This window comes from Anastrepha obliqua, chromosome 2, assembly GCF_027943255.1.
Source record: "Anastrepha obliqua isolate idAnaObli1 chromosome 2, idAnaObli1_1.0, whole genome shotgun sequence".
NCBI classification, from domain to species: Eukaryota; Metazoa; Arthropoda; class Insecta; order Diptera; family Tephritidae; genus Anastrepha; species Anastrepha obliqua.
In genome coordinates, this window is record NC_072893.1 from 25,876,725 (window position 1) to 25,899,054 (window position 22,330).

The 22,330-nt window shown below is 36.0% G+C and overlaps 2 protein-coding genes across 2 annotated transcripts in view; one reads left to right on the top strand and one right to left on the bottom strand.

Moving 5' to 3' along the window:
• The window catches only part of LOC129238953 (putative uncharacterized protein DDB_G0271606), a 29,476-nt gene extending 18,884 nt beyond the window's left edge, over positions 1-10,592 (bottom strand). Inside the window, exon 1 of the mRNA XM_054874201.1 lies at positions 10,184-10,592. Within this exon, the coding sequence (XP_054730176.1) occupies positions 10,184-10,570 (387 nt within the window). The 5' untranslated portion in view covers positions 10,571-10,592. The remainder of the gene's footprint in view (positions 1-10,183) is intronic.
• Positions 6,586-7,247, top strand: LOC129238956 (uncharacterized protein DDB_G0271670-like). The gene is made up of 2 exons (XM_054874204.1): positions 6,586-6,696; positions 6,773-7,247. Exons 1-2 carry the CDS (start codon positions 6,589-6,591, stop codon positions 7,178-7,180), a joined length of 516 nt encoding a protein of 171 aa, XP_054730179.1. The 5' UTR covers positions 6,586-6,588; the 3' UTR covers positions 7,181-7,247.
• Positions 10,593-22,330: the final 11,738 nt, after the last annotated feature.

Here is a 22,330-nt window from a genome sequence, read left to right on the forward strand (position 1 = left end):
GCTAATAAAAAACGTGGGATTATGATGCTGCCTGTAAGATGGCAAAAGGTCATTGATCAAAAAGGGCAATACATTACAGAATAAAGATACTTAGTTCCATGAAAAAATTGTCTTTGATTTTCTAAAATAAAAATCCGCAATTACTTAGTCGCCTACCCAATAGTTGACAAAAAATTAAAAAAAAAAACAGCAGCTCGCGATCTACATGTGGGTCTTAGAAGGATTATTTGTGGCTCCCGTTAAATATACTCGAGTTGTCTTTTCATTTTCTCTGAAACACACTCGAAGGTTTTCTATTTCCTGCCGAGGAGCGACCGCTATTATCAATCGGTGTTTCGTACCTAGGACTTCGAACCTGTTGACTTCCTAAAAGTAGGCACGGCTCCGGCGCTGGGTCCAGGTTAGTGGCAAGAAAAAAAAATCTAAAAAATACTTCTCGCTTATTGGCTATAAAATGTCACATCCTTTTCACGTTTCTTTTGGCTCTTTAAATTAAATTTTATTTTCATTATTTTAAGTATTTTTTTATAAAAAATAAATGTATGTGTGTATGTGCGTATTAGTATAATTGCGCCACAACTCAACACAAAAGCGACAAAATGAGTGTAGAATTTATTAATTGGAAATAAGTTCAATAGCAGTTTTATATAAACAGGTATGTATGTATGCAGGATTTATACACGTCTGTTTAAAATAATTGTAGCGCGATGAATTTTTTTAATTTATTCCTTGATTTCTTGATTGACTTTAAATGACATTTTTAAGCAGAACTAAGAACCTACTGTAAAAAAAACATCTCTCTGCAAATTATTATTATTAATATCGCTTTTAGTTGAAGCAGAGAGCGGAAAAAAGGGTCTCCAACTATTTTTGTCAGCCGCTATAGGCCTAGTTTCTTCCCAGGTGCCGGTGGAAGAGCTCTAATGATTTAGGTTGGTGTGCTTCCAACTTTGTCGTAGGCGTCCTCTTCGCCGGCTTCCTTGTGGGTTCCATTGAAAAGCGATGAATTACCAAGTTTTAACTATTTTTTTCTTGTATTTATTTTTTATAATATACCTTCTACTCAAATATGAACGAGACGTTATTAATAAAACGGTCCGCGGATGACATATGGCAAAAATAAATTTTTTATTTTTTGGTAAGACTGTTATAAGCTTACATGGCAAATTTCAGCGTTATATGTCACATAGTTTATTTTCTGTGCTACTGTAAACAAACAGTGTGTTCTTCGAATTCTCTTTTATGACTTCAATTGTCTCAAAATGTTTTCCACGGAGCGGCAACTTGAGCTTGGGAAACAGGAAAAAGTCACATGGAGCCATATCAGGCGAATACGGTGCTTGCGGAACGATATTAACATTATTTTTGTTCAAATAATCGCGAACAAGACGTGATGTATGAGCTGGTGCATTATCGTGATGCAAGAACCATGACTTGTTGTCCCACAATTCCTTCCTTTTAAGACGAATGTTCGCGAGCAAACGCTTTAAAACGTCTAAATAATATTCAGCGTTAACCGATCGGCCTTGCGGAAGGAACTCCGAGTGCACCACACCTTCGTAATCGAAAAAATCAGTCAGCCTTAATTTTTGAGCGACTTTGGCGTGGTTTTTTGGGTTGATGTACGGCCCTCTTTGAACGATTTGTACCACTCGAAAACACGTGCACGCGATAGAGCAGAGTCCCCATAGGTTGTCTGCAACATTTTTAAGGCGTCTGAAGCCGAAATTTTGTTGGAATAAATTTCAAACAAATTCTTTGTTCAACTTGAATTTCCATCGTTAAATTCGAAGAACACACACTTGACTTGTTTATACACACGCTTGACTTGTTTACAGTAGCACAGAAAACAAACTATGTGACATATCACGCTGAAATTTGCCATGTAAGCTTATAACAGTCCTACCATCCAACAAAAAATTTATTTTTGCCATATGTCATCCGCGGACCGTTTTATTGATAAAGTCTTGTTCATATTTGAGTAGAAGGTATAACTCAACGCTCTAAACTTTTTGCAAAATTCACAAAAATTTAACAAATTCAAAAAAAAACTTTCATAGCAGTTTTTAAATTAAATTAAAATTGTATTTAATTTTTTTTTATCAAAACTCCAAACTTTGAACAGAATTCACAAAAATTTAAAGTTCATCTGTTGAAATTGTTGAATATTTATTATCAATAGTTTAATTGCATTTTATTTTTTTTTAATGTCTATTAAGCTTAACAACTGGTGCAGAAGCGCTAGTTGAATTATGGAGGAATCACCACTAAAACCAACCAACCAAGTATAAAATATGTCTACTTAGCCTACAGGAATCTGTTATTTTCATTGGCTTAATAAAGAAATAAATAAATAAGTTTCAACAGAATCTAAGGATCGTTAGAGTCATTTTGCGCAGATAGAAGTGTAAGTCGGAAATCGCTCAAAATTCTCGTTGACTTTTGAGTTTTTGCATACAATGTGGAGAATTTTCTTCCATATAAAGCGTATTGACGAAAGTCTTTTATGTGTAATAAAATGCGCAGCACCTCAACGAAAAATAAAATGTGTCAAAAATCAACGAGAATTTGAGGCCATTTGAAACTTGAGCTTTGCTATACCAAAATTTAATGGACTATAAAACTGCGCACGAATAATTTTTCTAAAGATGCGAAATAAAAGTACGAAACTCGAAACCCTCAATTTTTATGAAGATACGAAATAAAAAGTTAAACATTTTTTTTTTGAATTTGTTCGATTTTAGTGAATTTTACACAAGCGCTGGAGCTTTGAATTACATGTATGGTTTTTGTTGTGGAATGCAGCTTACTTTGATAAAAAAATTAAAAAAATTTAAATTAAAAAAGAGAATTGAAAATCGATTTACTTCTATGATTTTGAACACAGCTGCACATAGAATTATTTTATGTGCGCTCGCTCCAATTTGCCTTTTGGTCACTGACAATCAAACACGCAAAATCTCGTCGGAACGGAAGCTGGATTATCAGTAATTAAATGCATTTCAGCAAATATAATTAGTGGCGAATTGTTTTAAATGAAATTGACTATTATTGAAATTGAATTATTTTATTCAATTTAAATAGAAATAAAAAGAGCGAGGGAGTGAGGCAGTGAGAGATAAAATGGCAACATTTGAAAACATTCAATTGGGCGAACTGAATAACAGCCACGCAAGCAAAGCAATTCCTATTCCGAAGTGTTGGTTCACTGCATTTGTGCTTTATACAGAAAAGCCGGAGTTGGTGAGTACTGAACTATACCCTCTATGTACTCGCACTTTGAACTGAAGATATAATTTTATGGAGAAAATTTCTTTTAGTAGCGATCTCACCTAGGCAGATAATGGCCGAAAACTTGAGAAACGAATTTCAATGCAAATTTAGCAAAGGGGAAAGAAATGGATTTGAAATTTTAAAAAATATTAAATGAAAAAAATTTTAATTTTAAATTCCATTGCATATAAACTAAACTTACTTCTAGTTTTCTTCAGCTTGTTACCTTTCTTATGCTATTACTATGTAAAAATACAAAACCACACGAAGAATTGATGAACCGAACGTTTACTAGATCAAATAATTTTATCAGCATTTTTAACATTTCAAAATTAAAAATAATGATGATATTTCTTTAATTACGCACCATTACTCAATCCCATGGAAAGAACGGTCCTCGCACTTTTTCAAATTTACCTACTTTCCCACTTTCTAAAAAAAAAAAACATAACACAAAACAAAAAAAAATCCCATTCCTCAACCCCAAAACCATGTCCTTTTCATCCTTACTCCCGCACAATAGTCAGCCCATTATTTGCATTGTGGCTACAAAACCAAGCAAAAATACACAGTTACACATTTCAGCAGTGGCGCCAGCAAGAGAAAGCGGGCAACCGCAGACACACCAAAATTTAACGAAGTCTTCAACCATCTGTGCGATCCTTCTGGCAGAAAAATGTGACATACAGATGGCGTTCTAAACACTTAGAAGGCGTTGTTCCTAAGCAACGACAGGTGGGCATTCCCATTACTTAGGACTGGTAGTGGTAGGCTAATCACCTATCCTGGCAGAAAGCAAAATAGATTAAGAAAGCCAATGCAAGACTGAGTCTTGTTGAGGTCCTGTGCTTCCGAGTGGAGTGAACAAGGAAAAAAATTCAATCATGAAAGGTTTTGTATAGTTTGACAACTTATTTCGGAAGCCATTCAATCCACCGATGCAATTTGGCAGTAAGGCAAAAAGGGGCATAAGTTTATCCCTTGCCTGAAAAGGTAGTACAAAATTGAAAAAAAAAAATCGATGTAAACCGTAGAGTATGGTAATTTTACGTTATTCAATGAATGGAGGATGGTTTCGTATGTAGAAGTCCACGCAAGTGGGTAAAGTCACTAATTCCATTTACTTGGGAGTGGCCAGGACAATTCTTCTGCAGAGGTCCAAGCAGCTCACAACTTCTAGGCTTCGCCCAAGTATGCTCTGGGTAGCTTCTGAAAACCCGTTCGAAAGCGAGCTAATATGAGAAAGCGACGCATTCCAGGATAACTGGTTGTGCCTTGAAGGCATGCACCTGGAATATCCGGTCCCTTAATGGGGAAGGTACCTATTGTTGTTGTTGCAGCAGTATATTTATCCCTGTCAGGGTTATGTAGATCACATCTTCGTCTAGCTCATCTAACGGTAGGCTCAGGAAACTTGCTGGGTCCAGATGGAAAGGAGTGTTAGATGAGTGGATTTGATGGGGCATGTGAAAAGGTGGTTATTGTCGGGCGGGGTGCCTTCGCATGCCGGACATATGCTTAGTATGTTGGGGATGTTAAAGATCGCCCAGCTTGTCGATATTCTCGCAAGAGCAAATGCTGATATCAACTTACATTCAAGAGATGCGATGGACGGGACAAGGCAAGAAAAACTTAGGACCTTGCGACGTCTACTACAGCTGTCATGTAAATCAGTGCAAATTCGGTGTTGGATGCATAGTGGAAGAGAGGCTTCGTCGCCCAGTACTGTCGTTCACTCTGGTGGACGAGCGTCTAGCAATAATCCGCTTCAAAACGAGTTTTTTTAACATCCATATTGAAATATATTGGGGGGAAAAAATCCCTTTTTTTCCCAGTTATTGTTTCCCAAATTTGATATAATTTTTTTAAGGTTTTAGAAATATGAATATTCTAAATCTAAAAGCTCGTTTTTTGACAAATCACTTTCTGCTTTCATTCAAAGTGTTTTGTGACAAGTCCGAACAGAAAACTGTCGAACTTTCTACTAAAACTTGGAAGGAAAGACGTTCGGTTGATCGTCGGTATTATTACAGGACACACCCCATGGGGTCAGCATATGACCACCATTGGAATCATTGAGGACCCGATGTGCCTGCCGTGCTTGGAGGAGGCGGATAGCGCTGAGCTCTTTCTGTGTGAGTGCCCTGCCTTTGGTAGAGCACGCCTGCGAGTGTCGGGTTCCGATGTCATGAGAATGAGTAATATTCGTTCTCTAAAACTGGAGGATATTTAAAGATTAGCAAAAGAATCTGGAAAGTTCTCACAGGACTAACTACCTTTGTCTCTGTCTCTATTCTTTCCTGTCTCTTTCTCTGATACTTTTCTCCTGCCCTCCTTGACTATCTACCTTCTTTCCAGAGCTCTAAATACAATGGGCTTTTTAGCCTGAGTGTTTTAGGAGCCACCAAATCTCTTGGTGCTCCTTGGCTCGACCTATTCAAATTTGAATTTTCAATGTCGCCCTGTTCCAATCTAACCCGATATCGAAATCCGTTGCCGCAGGTTGATACACGCAAACTTTTTCGCCTGGTTTTAGTTTAGTGCAGCAGGATTTTAACTAATCTTTTCTTTTCTTTTTCTCTCCTCGGATATGAACAAACTGAACGTCCTCTTTTTCCACCTTTTGTGGCTCTACAAAAACAATATTGCCAGTATTGCCTGCTAATTTTTTTTATCATAAGTTTTAATTTCTAAACTTTTCCTTAGAATTTACTCCGCAATTAAAAATAGCTTTTCCAAGAGGACCCAAATCACAGATTTATTAAATAGCTCAAGTTGGCTGACACAGGGTGAAAATTAGACATCTCATATCGCCTTCAATGAATGCTTCGTGATTCTGCAACGTGTTTGTGCATTGCATTCATTCATGTCTGATTCTATAATTTCATATACATATGGGATTGGCCGATATCAAGCATTTGACTGTGCAGGGTTCCCTTAATCACGTTGATGAAAATTTCATTTGCGATTGGTTTACTTTTCCTTCATATAACTTAAACATAAAATTAATTTTTAAGTTCAGTTGCTGCACTCATAAAACCAATAATGAGCTCAATAATGAAACTCAGGTTATCTCTTCCTACCTCATTCCAAAATCGCCCTCCGTTGCCCTGCAGAAAGAGCATGAATGCATTTCTATCGCATTTTCATGGTCTTCACAATCTTCCAATCTGTCACTGATAAAAATATTATAAAGCTATTTCCTGTAGAGTTATTTGCATTTCATTATCACATTTCAATGTACTTCCCCAATTATACAAATTAGTTGAGCGCTCACCAAATGGCATCTCACTACATGCGAATATAAGTCACCACATGCGACATAGTTGCAAAAATTGTATCACATCCAGCGGACGTAAAATGCTAAAAATTATATTTGCGCTGCTCAGCATTGCATTTTGCTGTGTTGAGCCAGCACCACAGGTGGTTTTGACTTTTCACACTGACTAACAATTAAAGTTTTCATTTAAACATTTACGCTTTCATTTAATTTGCGCAGGACTTCCAAACAGCCGCTCTACTGGTAGCAGGCCAGATGAAGGAGGTGGTTGAAAATGGCGCAGGTACGCGCGATGAGCGGGATTTGGAATTCATGGGCGCCAAGGCAGGCCAAAATACGGCATTCGGTTTTGGTGATGCAATGAGAATGTCCGCACATAGACGTCGACGTGAGATCGAACCGCAAGCATTGGGTGCAGGTAACTCGATGAGCTTTGATTCGGATTATTCATTAAGTGATTATTCTTATGAGTCAGAAGAGTTTGATTCCGCACCGATTGTGGCAAAGGAACAACGTAAGAAACGTGACGCTTCAAGTGACAGTTCATCAAGCAGTGGCTCATCGAGCCACTCGTCGTCGTCGTCGTCGTCATCTTCGTCATCATCCTCCTCGGATGAGTCTGACTGACGCTGGTGAAGTGATTGACGGGCGTAAGGATTGAAATTGATCAAATAAAGTTTTTAGAAGAGCAAAATTTGTGTAGTGGTTCAAGGGCCTAATTTCGTGGTTGCTTAGGGGTGAGGGTATAACACCACACATTAATAAATTACACCAATACTTCCTTAGAGTTTTACGATTAAATGTCAGGTCTGCTACGTCCTTTATTGGGTGTTTGGCCGAACTACTCCTCCTATTTGTGCTGTGCGTCTTGATGTTGTTGGACAAATGGAGGGCCCACAGTGTTAAGACGACTCCGAATTGCAAATTATTTTTTATGAGGAGCCGTTTCAAAGCAGAAATACACTTGGAGGTTTGTTATCGCCTGCCAAGGGGCGACCCCTAAGTATGTAGGTGGGTAGATGAAATATTTGAGGTACGAGACTGGCGCTTCCTAAGTAGCACTAAAGCGTCATTTTGGTATCGCAAAAACAGATCTCTAACGGGAAAATATCTACAATCAAACAGAGTTGTGGACGTAACAGCGAAGGGCGATAGGATTTAGGTTGGAGCACTGGCTCGGGCTGTTGAAGAAGGGAGCACCCAGCTACCTTAACCGTCTGGACATTTACAGAGAAAGTGCTTAACAGTCACTTATTTGAAAAGGAGGGCGACTGCTATTAGAAAACAACTTTTTATATCAAAGATTCTAATCCGTGCTCTTTCGAATGGTAGTCATGCACTAACCCATTCGGCTTCTGTGACCCCCAGAGTAATATAAGTATTCCTGCCGAATTTGAGAACTTTATCTTTTCGTGTGTCTTTCATGGAAATCCACTACTTAGTATTTGTGAAAATCAATGACTGAACTTCGGGTCACGCGGTATGCGGAAAATCCTCATAAGACACTCAGAATTGAACTGGACGATCAAATAAACTGGAGCACATCTGTTAGGTTAAATGGCTGCCCTTGTGAGGAGCTCACTTGAACAAAAATTTTAAATTCGTCCGTTGCGAAACCACACAGGCGGAGAGGAGAGGAAGAGGAAAAGTGGAGGAACCAGACAAGTGAAAAAAGGGAAGAAGGGGTTTGGATTAGAGGAGTACGTCCTACAGTGGCGGTTTACGTTTATATTAAACGCTTCAAGCTACTGATGAATTTCACCAGATGTGTGAAATTTAAACCCTCAATATCCGCTGGTGTTAAAAAGATTACATTTTTACCCTACGAGAGCAGGGCAGCTGAGAAGCAGGTGCTGATATGATTTCACCTCGTCCTCCAGATAACTTCTGTAGAAAGGACTCGAAGCAATCCCAAGCCTCACGGGATGGACACCTAGCGGACGATGCCCGGTAAGGAAACCTACCAAATTCGATAACTGCGGCTTTGTTAGCCTTAGAAGTTCCCTCGAGTGCCCCCGATCTACCCGTGGCTAGAAGAATCTTGCGACTTTGCGCGTTTGCGCACTAGCTTAGTGCTCGCTTAGTTGACGGAAGGTCCATCTTTCCAGTAGCAGACCACATGTTCTCAAGGAAACTCCAATCTTCTCACATTGCGAGGAAGCAGCCTCAAGGGTCTTCTCTCTACCCAGCAGTGCTGTACTAGAAAGGAAAATCGAAAAATGTACTCTGCATTGAGAGTATACCCAGATGGCTCGAAGACACCAGAAGGCTTAGGCGCTGATTTAAATGACATCAACACAAAACATTCTGTGCCGATGGGTAGTTTTCCCAGAATCTTGATTGCGACAACCCATAACCTTCCCTTAGGATAAACTGGGCGTTACACAGGCCTTTACAGATAGTGCAGTAATCTGCCAGGGTTAAGCTTTTCATAAAAACCATTTGCCGTTCGGAGTCAGCTTAAAACTGCAGGTCCCTCCATTTGTGGAATAACATCAAGACGCACACCACAAATAATAGGAGGAGCTCGGCCAAATACCCAACAGAAGTGTACGCACCAATAATCTATTTTTTTTAAGTCATTGCAAGCCGATATTAAGCTCCTCTGCCCAGCCGATAGACATCTCTCTCTCTCAGCCATTCGCTTCCTTAAATTTGGAGCTGTGATGTTGAGCTATCCCTTCAATGCTCTAACTTCAATTTCGAAGCCAGCAAAAAAGAAAAAAAAAAACATGTTGTTGTTGTTGTAGCAGCATAAACATTCCCCGTGCATTTGCGAGGAATGCTGCTGAAGTGACAGTCCTTGTCCGGATATAAATCCGCGTCTTTCCGGTTACGTAGAACCGACTGTCGTGGGAAAAAAAAACAGGTCTTCATTGTCTCTGCGATTTAGAGCAAACAACAGCCAACAGGTACTTGGTAGTTTCTCAAAGTACAGTCTGAAGTGGATTTCTAAAGACTGCCTAACAGTCATAAGCAGATTCAGCGATAAGACCAACGGTTTGAAGAGAGCATCGAATCTTAATAAAAGCCGCTATCAGAAGTTGCAGAAGAAACAGAGTAACGCTTTATTACGTATTAGGTCAGCTGACACTTTTACCAACCCACCCACCAACTAAACTGGAAATTAGATATCTGACTATGTGACCCTAACTGGCTCTAACTAGCCTATTTTTGCACAGGATGAGCTAAGAAGCTCTCTCTTTCTGCCAGTAAAGTCATTATCAGAAACATTCTAAGAATTTCGCTCAGGAATTACTGGAAGACACTGAGAGGATGCAGCCGCAGAAGGTCTCGCTGGCCAGTTGCACTCACTGAACAAATGGAAGTTTTTCTAAGGAGTCAATGAGGTGTCGACTGAAATGCCTAATAAAGTAAAAGAAGTCTGGATATTTTTTTGAATTTTTTTGGGTTTTCTTCCTTCAACATCTGCATATTAACTTTTTTTGAAAAAAGTCTCCTGTTTTCTTACTACCAGCGAGTGTGAGTAGTGATACATAAATCAAATGGAAAAAAATTGCCTTCCTACAAAACAGAAACGTGCAATAAGCACAGCAAATCGCCCACACACAAAAAAAATAATCAGCCACTCCGAATCGGTTTTGTTGAAAACACTTTCGCACCACTCACCTGTACCGATGATGGATATTGCTGTGATTGCGCAAATGGTTGTTGCTGTGGCTGAGCATATTGTTGTTGTTGTGGCTGAGCATATTGCTGTTGTTGTGGCTGAGCATATTGTTGTTGCAATTGCGGCTGTCCAAGTGGTTGCGAAAATTGTTGTAGCTGTTGTGCGACAGGCGACGCCTGTAGACGCTGCTGCTGCTGTTGTTGCTGACCGCCACCAAATACCCGAGAGAAGCTCTGTTGCAGCGCTGGCGTTTTCAGGGTGAACGAGTTCGAATTGGCATCCGTGTGAAAGGACAATTGCGCCATTGATGTGTGCAGCAGGCAGGCGACAAACAAACCGAGCGTTGCCACCTTTGTGGCCGTGTGTGAACAATTGAGACGAGCCATTGCTAATGGATCCTTTGTTTACTGGCTTTTCGTTTTATCGCGATAATTTTTTCTACCACTGTTGTTGATTGCGGTACGTCAACGACAACGTGCGCGTATTTAATTCGACAACTGATTGGAGCTGGCGCCGTTGTGGTTTTTGGTTTTATATCAACTTAATTTTTGGCGCTAAGCTTTTGCTGTTGTTGTGCTGCATTTGCGTTGTGAGCGAGTGCGAATTAATGAGTAAATAAGTCACCAAGTCGTCAAGTCGCTAAGTCGCTAAATCGTGGCAATGTGCGTGGAATGAGCAAAAAGCCGAAAATGAATGCCCGCCCGTGCATTGCAGCTTATTAGTTTTCATGGTAAGCTCCGCGTGGTGCTCCGTTTCTTAGCCGCTTGCTGAATATTGAATGCGTAGCCGTTTGCTGCTCGATTGGATTGATTTGAGTCGAAGTGTGGAGGCTGTTTGGAGCAAAAGATGAATAGACACGAAAACAATAAGCAGATTAATATCCGTTTCTGGAAAGCGTTGCGTTAGCCAGTTTTCTTCACTTAATTACATTTTTCTATAAATTTTTGATTTTGGCCTAATCTTCTTATAGGCAAAAGTTGTGTTTTCCGGCTGATAATTAAATTATTCTTTATTTGATGAAGCTTTTCACAGTATTGGCGTTAGCTGTTAAGCCCGGAAGATTTTAATCAAACTTAGGCGGAATTAGGAGTTCGAACAAAAGTTTCATAGCGCTCAGGGTGGCAGTACGCAAAGGATGGAGTGAAAAGCTAAATTTTTTTTACGATACTTTCTACTTTTATGATTTAGTAAAAAGGGCAAGTCAACTGCTTGGGAGGTCATAAGCACCATAGGTGGGCATCCTGCATTATAAATTTACTGCATTACAAAAAGCAGTAATCAGTAAAATTTTACTGATAATGAAGTTTAATTTGCATTACCAGTAAACTTTTACTGATTACTGAAAAAAATTTGCAGTAAAAATATTTTTTTACTGATTACCGAAAAAAATTGCAGTAAAAATATTTTTTTACTGATTACTGAAAAAATTGCAGTTTTTGCCTTCTGGACCGATTTACAATTCCAACGAATGAAAACAACCGTTCTACAGGGGCAGATGACGGTAATGGGGTATTATATTTTAAAAATAATAGCCTGATATTTATTTAGGCAACTTGTTGTTTCTTCTCGTTCGGGTAAAAATATTTTTACTGCAATTTTTTCAGTAATCAGTAAAAAAATATTTTTACTGCAAATTTTTTTCAGTAATCAGTAAAAAAATATTTTTACTGCAATTTTTTTTCAGTAATCAGTAAAAAAATATTTTTACTGCAATTTTTTTCAGTAATCAGTAAAAAAATATTTTTACTGCAATTTTTTTCAGTAATCAGTAAAAAAATATTTTTACTGCAAATTTTTTTCAGTAATCAGTAAAAGTTTACTGGTAATGAAAATTAAATTGCAATATCAGTAAAATATTATATTTACTGCATTTTTACTGTTACTGCAAAGTGCCCACCTATGATAAGCACTTTTAAAAGTGTTGAGCCCTCCTCGTGATTACAACTTCTAAACGGACATGTGAAAGCATTGTACCGAGTAAAAATACTTCCAACTGGTCATCGAAAACTGCCCACAGCTGACACTACTTGATTCCGAAACGCTCTTTTCTGTATGGTTTCATGGCTGCATAAAATATGATTAAATTTCATAGAAAATCGTATCGGAAAGTCTAAAAATGTCATGCAAATTTCAATATTTCTCAATAAGAAATCATTTTTATACCTATGAAATATATTTAAAATATTTGTTACTGCAAATTTTCCAAGTCAAAGATATTATTATTGATACTCTATAGTTTTTAATCTCACCATAAAAATTATAATTCCGCATAGCAACCCCGCCAATACTCTCAAGCTAAAAGACTAAGCACTCACACCATCCCACACCTGGGTGCCTGTCAAACTCACACCTAAGTGACGGTCAAAAAATGAGAAGAAGAAAAGCAGTGTTGCCAATTTAGCGACTTTGTCGCTAGAATTGATGACTTTTGCTTGAGTCTTGGCGACAAAAAAAAGTTTTGACGACAAAAATGATTTAGCGACTTATCTGGCGACTTTTGGCAATAGATATTTTTTTTAGGCAATAGATACTTTTCTGTCAACTTGGTTACCCGAGAATGCCCTTTACCTTCCATACTCTAAAGTAACAATTTACTGACTATAGATAAAATAAAGCACTACCTATTGGTGTGTTATCGTTGATAAATTATCGATCTATAATTGAAATTTTAAATTTATTTTTACCTTAAAATTTTTTAGGAAATTAACAAAAATCATACGTTGTATTAAGAAATAATAAAATATATACCAATTCAATTACACCTTGTTTCACACAATTGTAATGGGTAACCAAATTATTTTTACCAATGATCACATAAGAGCAATGCGGTCGGGGAATCCCCGGATTTTTTTATGCTCTGTACGTGAAACAATTGAATTGATATCGGCTCAATTGATTGTTTACTATCCTCTAGTTTACTTACTTTTTAATTCATTTTAAGTAAATATAAAATATTTAAATCTATCTCGAGGTTGCTTAAATAATGGATTTACCTCTGAAAAAAAAAACAGTATTTTAGGAGATTGAAACTAACTTCCGTTGATCTCAAAATTTCAGTACAGTTGGTATTACTGGTTTAATTATTATTCATCTAAAAATTTTAAGTCCGCAGCTGGCCTCTTGTGCATCTCTCAGAATGAAATTTAGGATCCGCCCCTGAGGGAGCTAGCGCGTTTCTAGCGACTTTTGATATTGGCCCTAGCGATTTATTGGCGTTGGCAACACTGAAGAAAAAGTGTTTTTACTTGCAATTTTATGCAATGGATAAAACTCCATAAAAGTGTCCTTGCCCCCATACACTGACGAACATAAGTGAACGCAAGGTGATTTGTTTTTTTTATATTTCCCCAGGCTAATATTTTCTTTGTTGTTTTTTTTTTAACCAGATAACTCGAACTTTCAGACATTAGAGAAAATTTAGAAAAACTCATCCATTTTCACCTAAATTATGAACTTTTAAATTTGATTTTTTAAAAACTGTTTGGATATGCAGTAAATTAATAAAGCCAACTCATCAACTAGGCACTTTTAAATTTCCACATTCATGCTTCTGGCATAAGATGGGCGATATCGTCAAAATCCAGATTATCCAGAGCCTAAGTAGTGAGGGAGAGCGTTGCCCAGCAGCCAACAGTAGCGTATCGTCGTCGCGCTCAGCATTTTGGTGTCAGTGAAACCACAATGCGACGCGTTTTAAAGAATGATTGAAATTTGTTTCCGTATAAAGTGCAATTGACATAAAGAATATTGCCAACAGGCAATTTACGTCGCTTGGAATAAGGCCAAACAGTCGCTCGAATGGTTGACACTGAACCCAATTTTCGGAGCAAATCTTAATGACTAACGAGGCGCATTTTAACCTCTCTGGCAGCGTGAATAAACCGAATTGTCGCATTTGGGGAACTGGGGATCCACACGAGATCCACGAAACGTCATTGCATGACCGGAAGGTAACTGTTTGGGCCATCATTGGGCCATATTTTTACCCAAAAAACGAAACGGTCGATGGATGTTGGTTCATTATGTCTGCCCGCAAATGCGTGAGAAAAGTTTAGACGGTTACTGGTTTCCACGAGATGGCGTGCCATGCCACACTGCGAATGCAACAATTGAATTTCTGCAACGAAAATTCCCGGGACGTTTGGTGTTAAAAAGAGGCGACATCGACTGGAAACCAGATCACCTGATTTAACCTACCCGGACTTCTTTTTATGAGGTTATCTGAAAATTAAGGTTTACGCCAACAAGCCGCAGACTATTGACCAGCTTAAAGCAAACATTCGTGCCGAAATCGTCAGTTTAAAACCCGAAATGCTTGACAAGGTGATGACAAACGCAAAACAAAGATCGCAATTTGTGATTGCTAATAAAGGTAGCCGCTTGTTGATGTTGTATTCACAAAAAAAAGTTTTAATAAGTCGTAAATAAGCAAACCAAATAAAAGTGCATCACTTTTATGAATAAGTTGTTTTTTTCAAAGTTATTCAATGTTTTCATAGTGACATAAAAGATGGCGCACCCTGTCATTTGCAGACCACCTTCTTCTTCTTCTTCACAGTCCTTGGTGAACCATTGCTTCCTTCACAGCCCTTCGCCACCCGTCTCTATCTAAGGCTACTTCCTTCCACCGCCGCATGTTCAGTTTTGCAAGGTCATCTTCAGCGTCTTCAAGCCATCTCTTTCTGGGACGTCCTCTTCTAAGGCCTCCAATAGGCAGCAATTCAACTGCGTTTCGAGTTGTTCTCTCCTTGGACATTCTGAGCACGTGTTCAAGCCACCTTATCCTCTGAGATTTTATAAATTTTATCACAGTTTCGTTCAGAATTCAGAGAGAACGTAGGTTCGAACCTCGGCGAAAGACCAAAATGAAGAAAGAGTTTTTCTAATAGCGGTCCTCCTTCGGAAGGCAAAGTTTCGTTTTTTCTTATAAGTTCCAGCTCATGATTATATCTTATTCGATAAGTACCGCCTTGCAGTCTTATTGGTCCATACATTTTTCGTAAAATTTTGCTTTCGACGACTATTAGCTGTTTAATCTCAGTAGTTTTTAGCGTCCATAGTTCGCAACCATAGGTAAGCACAGGGCGCATCGAGGTTTTGTATATCCTTAACTTTTGATCGCAAGATAATAATTTTGACTTAAGCAGCTTCAAATTAAAATCCTCTTCTTCTTAATTGACGCTATAACCTCCTACGCGGTTTTGGCCGAGTTTAACAAAGCGCGCCAGTCGTTTTTTTCTCGTGCTAACCGGCGCCAATTGGACACACCAAGTGAAGCCAAGACCTTCTCCACCTGATCTTTCCAACGCAAAGGAGGCCTGCGCGTTTGTACGCATTCAGACGACATGACCTAGCCAGCGTAGCCGCTGGATCTTTATTCGCTGCGCTATGTCTATGTCGTCGTAAAGCTCATACAGCTCATCGCTCCATCGCCTGCGATATTCACCCTTGCCAACGTGCAAAGGTCCAAAAGTCTTGCGCAGAATCTTTCTCTCAAACATTCCAGGCGTCGCTTCATCGGATGTTGTCATCGTCCACGTTTCTGCGCCATTCGTTAGGACGGGCATGATGAAAGCCTTGTAGAGTGTTAGTTTTGTTCGTCGAGAGAGGATTTTACTACTCAGTTGCCTACTTAGTCCAAAGTAGTACTCGTTGGCGAGCGAGATTCTCCGTTGGTTTCAAATTCTGACATTGTTATCGGTGTTAATGCTGGTTCCTAAATAAACGAAGTCTTTTACAACCTCGAAATCATGACCATCAACAGTGACGTGGGTGCCGATACGCGAGTGCGGCGACTGTTTGTTTGATAACAGGAGGTACTTCGTTTTGTCCTCGTTCATCACCAGACCCATTCCCTTTGCCTCTTTATCCGGTTTGGAGAAGGCAGAACTAACAGCGCGGCTGTAAAGGCCGATGATGTCAATATCAGCGGCATACGCTAACAATTGTACGCTCTCATAAAATAATGGGCCTGAGCGATTAAATTCTACGGCTCTTACGATGCTCTCCAACATCAGGTTAAGGAAGTCACACGACTCAAGTCAAATTAGAATAATAAGACTTATTTGCTGCTAAAACTCTGTCACTAAATATCAATGACATATCCTTATTGGCTGATATTTTGATACCCAGATAGATAAATTCCTGTACACTCTCGAATGTACCATATAGTCTCCGATTAGCAGGTCATCATGCCTTAAACCGGAGCTGGATACAACCATAAACTTCGTTTTCTCTGTATTAATTCCTAGCCCAGCAGTTCGTACTATGTTTCCTAGTTTCACTCTTTAATTCACTCCGATAAGTATATCATCTGCATATGCATAAAGGTAGAACGGCTTGTTGTATGTATGTATGTACTCGTATATAGTCCCATTTGGATTTAGTTCGGTAATTGCTGCGTGCAGGACCAGGTTGAATATCAATGTTGATAAGGCGTTTCACTGGTTAACTTTCGATATAATGGAAATTGATTCAGAACACTCTCCTTGCACAATGACCTTCGCCGTAGACCTGCGTAGCATGATTCTCGCGAACTTTTCCCTCTCGAGAACGCTTCCTGAATCATTGCTGTATCTACATATATCCAGTCGCTGTTTGCAGAGAGGTGGTTGTATACCGGTCGTGCTAGCTACAGGAAGATTTGAGCATGCTTTGGCTGGTATATCCACATTTTCGTTTCCTTCAATTCCTTTGTGTCCTGGAACCCAATAGATATGGCTTGTTTCTCAGTTTCAAGCTCTTCCATTCTATTTCGGCATTGTCATACGCAGTGTGCATTTGTCATTACAGCTGCTATTGCTTTGCTGGTTGCTTGGCTGCCATTTTACAAGTTTATTTGAGAGTTTGGAGGGTTGTTCTCTATGACTAAGTATGCAGGTTGCCTAGCTGCGTGATCTCAGTAATTTTCATAACCTGATTCCGAACATAATACTGCGGCTCCAACAACCACTTTCTTATATTTTCTCGGATTTCTTAGCGTACGTCTTCTTATTCAAACTTGTCTACAATTCTGGAATCCCGTAGAGGATTATTGGTGTTACTATAGCCATTTAAATCCAATGTGAAAGTCATGGAGATAGGCCCCATGTTTTACCGACCTTTTTCCGCACGCGTATAAGGCATTGCGAGCTTTCTTCGTTGGTTTTTCCACATTGAGCTTGCACGTTCGTTTGCTATCCTACATTACTCTTAGGTACTTAGTATATGTCTTAATCTGTAGTGTGGTGCTATCCAGCCTAGGTGGGTTCCAGTTCGGAATATTGTACTTTTTGGTGAACAGTACTAAGTCCATATTTTCAGGATTTGCTTTTAGTCCCGCCTCAATTGCCCACTTGCTGCTTTCCTTACGGGCCACTTCAAGAACTTGACTCATAGTTCTTAGGCAACTTCCTGAGATGATGATGGCCAGCTCATCTACACAAATATTTAATTTTGATCCTCCGTTTCGCATTTTAAGTAAGATCCTGTTTACTACCCGAGTCCCCAGTAGAGAAGAGAGTACGCCTCCTTGTGGTGTACCTCTATTAGGTATCCGTTACATGAGCAAAGAACCCCATTCTGTTACCACTGTGCGACAATTCAATAGGTTGCCCATACAGTTTTGTATCGATGGATGTGTGTCAATTGAGCCTAGACCCACAATCAGTGCCTTGTTTGAAACATTGCGTACTCACTGTAATGCATTGCTCTTTCTATCTGCGACACAACTTTATGTAGAGCAGTTTCAGTGGACCTACCTTTCGTGTAAGTATGTTGATCTTCAGATATTAGATGAGGTGATTTCCTTTCCTTAATATAGGAATCCAGTAGTCTTGCGAGGGTTTTAAGGAGGAACGAAGTTAGGCTTATAGGCCGGTAGTCCTTCGCAAACAAGTGACTGCTTTTACCTGTTTTGGTATAAATACAACCCTTGTGATTCCCCAATTCTTCGGAACATAGTGTACATATAATTTCAAAGAGTATTCAAAGATGTCCTTCAACCCAGGGATCACAGAAGCACTTCCCTTTCGCAAGAGCGCTGGAAATATGACATCCGGGTCTGGTGACTTAAAGGAGTCACACGATTTTAGAGTCCATTCCAATCTAGATGTCGTAATGTAATGTAATTCCATTAAAAGGCTGGATAATCTTTTAGCGTGCACTCAAAGCTTCCATCGACATTTTGCTTGGCATATGGGAAATGTTTCAAAGCTCACGATTTCAGTTTCCATTTTTTGGACATGAAATATTTACATAATCACCATACTGTAGTTGTCACCATATGGTGGTATGAAGTAGTAAAAACTACCGGTTTCATGACTCCTTTGAAAAGATTGCTCTTAAAAACCAGCTGTCGTATGAAGGCGCCATGCAACTGCTGGGTACTCCATAAGCAGAAAAAAATATACAAATTGTAAGAAAATCTCGATCTACTATAAATCAGCCAAGGTTTTTTTTTTGCGCCATACACCACGACATATTATTACATACGACAGCATTTATTATGGCGCTTAATTCATTACAAAAAAGGAAAGTAGCTAAACAACAGTAGAAACTATTAATTAATCATAAATTATCTGCAGTTTAAATGCACTAAGTCAATTCGAAATCAGAAATAGTAAATAATTTCGGCAAATTTTCAGTTGCATAGCATTTTTGTTAGTATTGACTTGTGTTAGTAGGAGGCTTTGGTAGCCACGCTCATTGGATATTCATAGGCGGTCTTCAAAAAAAGTTTGCGAAATCTTGTGACGGCCCTTCCTTTACTGCAGAGTAGGTGGTTATGTCTGTAGATGTGTAGATACGCACAGGCTCGCATGCAGATTTACTTACTTTTATTTTTAAAATGCTATGAATTTTTAATTTCGTTACAATTTTCTATTTGGTAATTTTTATGTATTTTCAAATTTCTTCAACGCACGCACGCACTTGCATTAGGGTGGCTCGGTTTATTGGTAGAGAAATTAATTACGAAAATGTCCAGAAATTTGTGGGCCGCAAATCTGTTTGAAGGTTGGTTTCAGTGGATGTTTTCTTAGGTCAAGTGACTGTGGGCATCAATTCTTTTAATACTAATTTAAGAAATCAATTTTTCAAAAACTCCGTTTTAGTAAAATTTAATTTTTTAATTTTTGGAACTAAAGAAACTCATAGTAAATTGTGACATTAAAGGCAGGGACGGACATTTTGTCATAACATATAAAATGTGGTCGTAGCTTTTTCCCGACCTCAATAAAATTTGTATTAAATCTAAATGAGGTGGGGTGCAATGCTTGGTACACAGTTTGGGTAAATTTTATTAAGTTTTTAGATAAAAGTGGAAGTGCATTTTTCCAAATTTTTTTTGCATTCATTATTTGGATTAATTTTGCTTCATTTATAACGAGAATATAACGTTTTGACCGCTTTCGTATATTAGGAAGCCAACCTATTTTAAACGAGAACCGCATCCGCACCTAAATTTCTGTATTAAACAAATCGTTAAATTATAAAAAATTTTCAAATTTATAAAAAAATTTGCGAAATTATAAAAAAAAAAATGATAATTGTAAACAAATCTTTAATTTTGTAAAAAAACTCACTTTTTTTAATAACTTTTCGAATAAAAATAAAAACTATAAAAACAATTCAAAATAAAAAGTTTATAAAATATTTTAAAATTATAAAAAAATATCGTTTTTATACAAAAAATTTCAGTTTCAGTTTTATAAAAAAAGTTTCAAAATTATAAATAATTTTCACTCAATAGAAAAGTTTTAAAAATTTTTAAAATTGAAAATTTTATAAAAACATTTTATTTAAAAAAAATTCTTGCGTATAAAAATATTTTCAAAATTATAAAAAAATTTTGCTTCATTAAAAAAATTCAAAATCATATAAAAATTAACTTTTATATAAAAATTTCAGTTTCAGTTTTATAAAACAAGTTTAAAAATTATAAATAATTTTCACTTTTATAGAAAAGTTTTAAAAAAATTTTAAATATCAAAAAATTTTTAAAATTAAATATTTTATAACAAAATTTTAATTTAAAAAAAATTCTTTCAGAATGACTAAACAAATTAAAATCTTATAAAAATATTTTGAAAATTATAAAAAAATGTTGCTTTATTACAAAAAAATTCAAAATGATATAAAAATTAGCTTTTATATAAAAATTCATTAAAACATATTTTTATTAGAAACAAATTTTTTAAATTTTTTAAAAATATTTAAAATAATTAAACTAGTTAAAATTTCATAAAGATATTTTATTATAATATATTATACAAAACATATTATATAAGATATTCTTCAAATTTTATAAATTGTAGAAAGATCCAATTTTATTAAAAAAGTTTCAAAATATAAGTAATTCCCAATTTTATAGAAAAATTTTCAAATTTCAAATTTATTTAGAAAAATTATTTCAAAATGACTAAACGAGTTAAAATTTTATAAAAATATTTTCAAAACTATAAAAATAGCTTAATTTAAAAAACGAATTTAAAAAACATATTAAAATAAAATCACTTTTATAAAAACAAATTTCATTATAGATAAATTTTCAAAAAAATAAATTTTATAAAAAAAATGATTAAACGAGTTAAAATTTTATAAATATATTTTCAAAATTATAAAAAAGTTATGCTTTATAAAAAAAATTCAAAATCATATACAAATTATCTTTTATAAAAAAAACCCATTGAAAAAAATTTTTATTAGAAATAAATTTTCAAAACTAAAAAAAAAATTAATCCAAAAATATTATTTGAAAATAATTAAACAAGTTAAAATTTCATAAAAATATTTTAAAAATTATGAAAAAATTTCGTTTCTTAAAAAAAATTCAAAATCATAACAACAATTCTAGTTTTTAATAAATATTTCAAAATTATAAATAATTTTCAATTTTATAAAAAATATTCACAAAATTTTCCACTTTACATAAAAATTTTCAAAATTGTAAATTAAATCCAATTTTATAAAAAGGCTTCCTAAATATACATAAATTTTCAAAACTTAAAATAAAATTATTTTAAAATGAATAAACAAGTTAAAATTGTATGAAAATATTTTTACAGTTATAAAAAAGTTTTGTTTTATAAAAAAAAATTTAAAATCAGTTAAAAATTCACTTTTATAAAAAAAATTCATTAAAAAATACTTTTATTAGAAAATTTATTCTAAAATAATTGAACGAGTTTAAATTTCATATAAATATTTTTTTTTTAAATTATAAAAAAATTTCGTTTTTTTTTTTAAATTCAAAATTATAACAAAAATTTCAGTTTTTAAAAAATGTTTCAAAATTATAAATAATTTTAAATTTTATAAGAATATTCTCAAAATTTTCCATTTTATATAAAAATTATCAAAATTGTAAAATATATACAATTTTATAAAATAATTTTCCAATTATAAATAATTTTAAGTTTCATAGCAAAATTTTCAAAAATGTAAAAAAATGTTTATATATAATAATTATATATTTACATAATTGCGCGTACACCCTTTTTGGGTGTTTGGCCGAGATCCTCCTCCTATTTGTGGTGTGCGTCTTGATGTTTTTCCACAAATAGAGGGACCTACAGTTTCAAGCCGACTCCGAACGGCAGATATTTTTATGAGGAGCTTTTTCATGGCAGAAATACACTCGGAGGTTTGCCATTGCCTGCCGAGGGGCGACCGCTATTACAAAAATGTTTTTATTAACTTTGGTTTCACCGAGGTTCGACCCAACGTTCTCTCTGTGAGTTCCGAATGGTAATCATGCACCAACCCATTCGGCTACGGCGGCCGTTTGTTTAATTTTATGAAAAAAAGTTAATTTAGAAGAATCGTTCCAAAGTGATTCAACAATCTAAAATTTGTAAAAGTATTTCAAACATTTACAAAAAAAATATTTTTATAAAAAAAAATTCAAACTTATATAAAATTCAATTTTATAAAAAAAAATTCGTTATAAAAAAATGTTAAAACTATAAGAAAATTTCAATTTTCTAAATAAACACCCATTTTTAAAAAAAAATTTCAAAATTATAAAAAAAATTCTAATTATAAAAAAATTTTCAGTTTTATAAAAAAATTTAAAATTTTATAAAAACATACAAAATTATAAAGCAAAATTTTAATTTTGTAAAGATATTTTTACAAATTTCAGAATTATAAAATGGTTTTGTTTT

What these genes read in the sequence shown, in the direction of transcription:
- LOC129238956 (XM_054874204.1), top strand. Translation starts at nt 6,589, where the DNA reads ATGCGACATAGTTGCAAAAATTGTATCACATCCAGCGGACGTAAAATG. An exon ending in GTGTTGAGCCAGCACCACAG is followed by an intron (nt 6,697 to 6,772) that starts GTGGTTTTGACT and finishes TAATTTGCGCAG; the next exon opens with GACTTCCAAACAGCCGCTCT.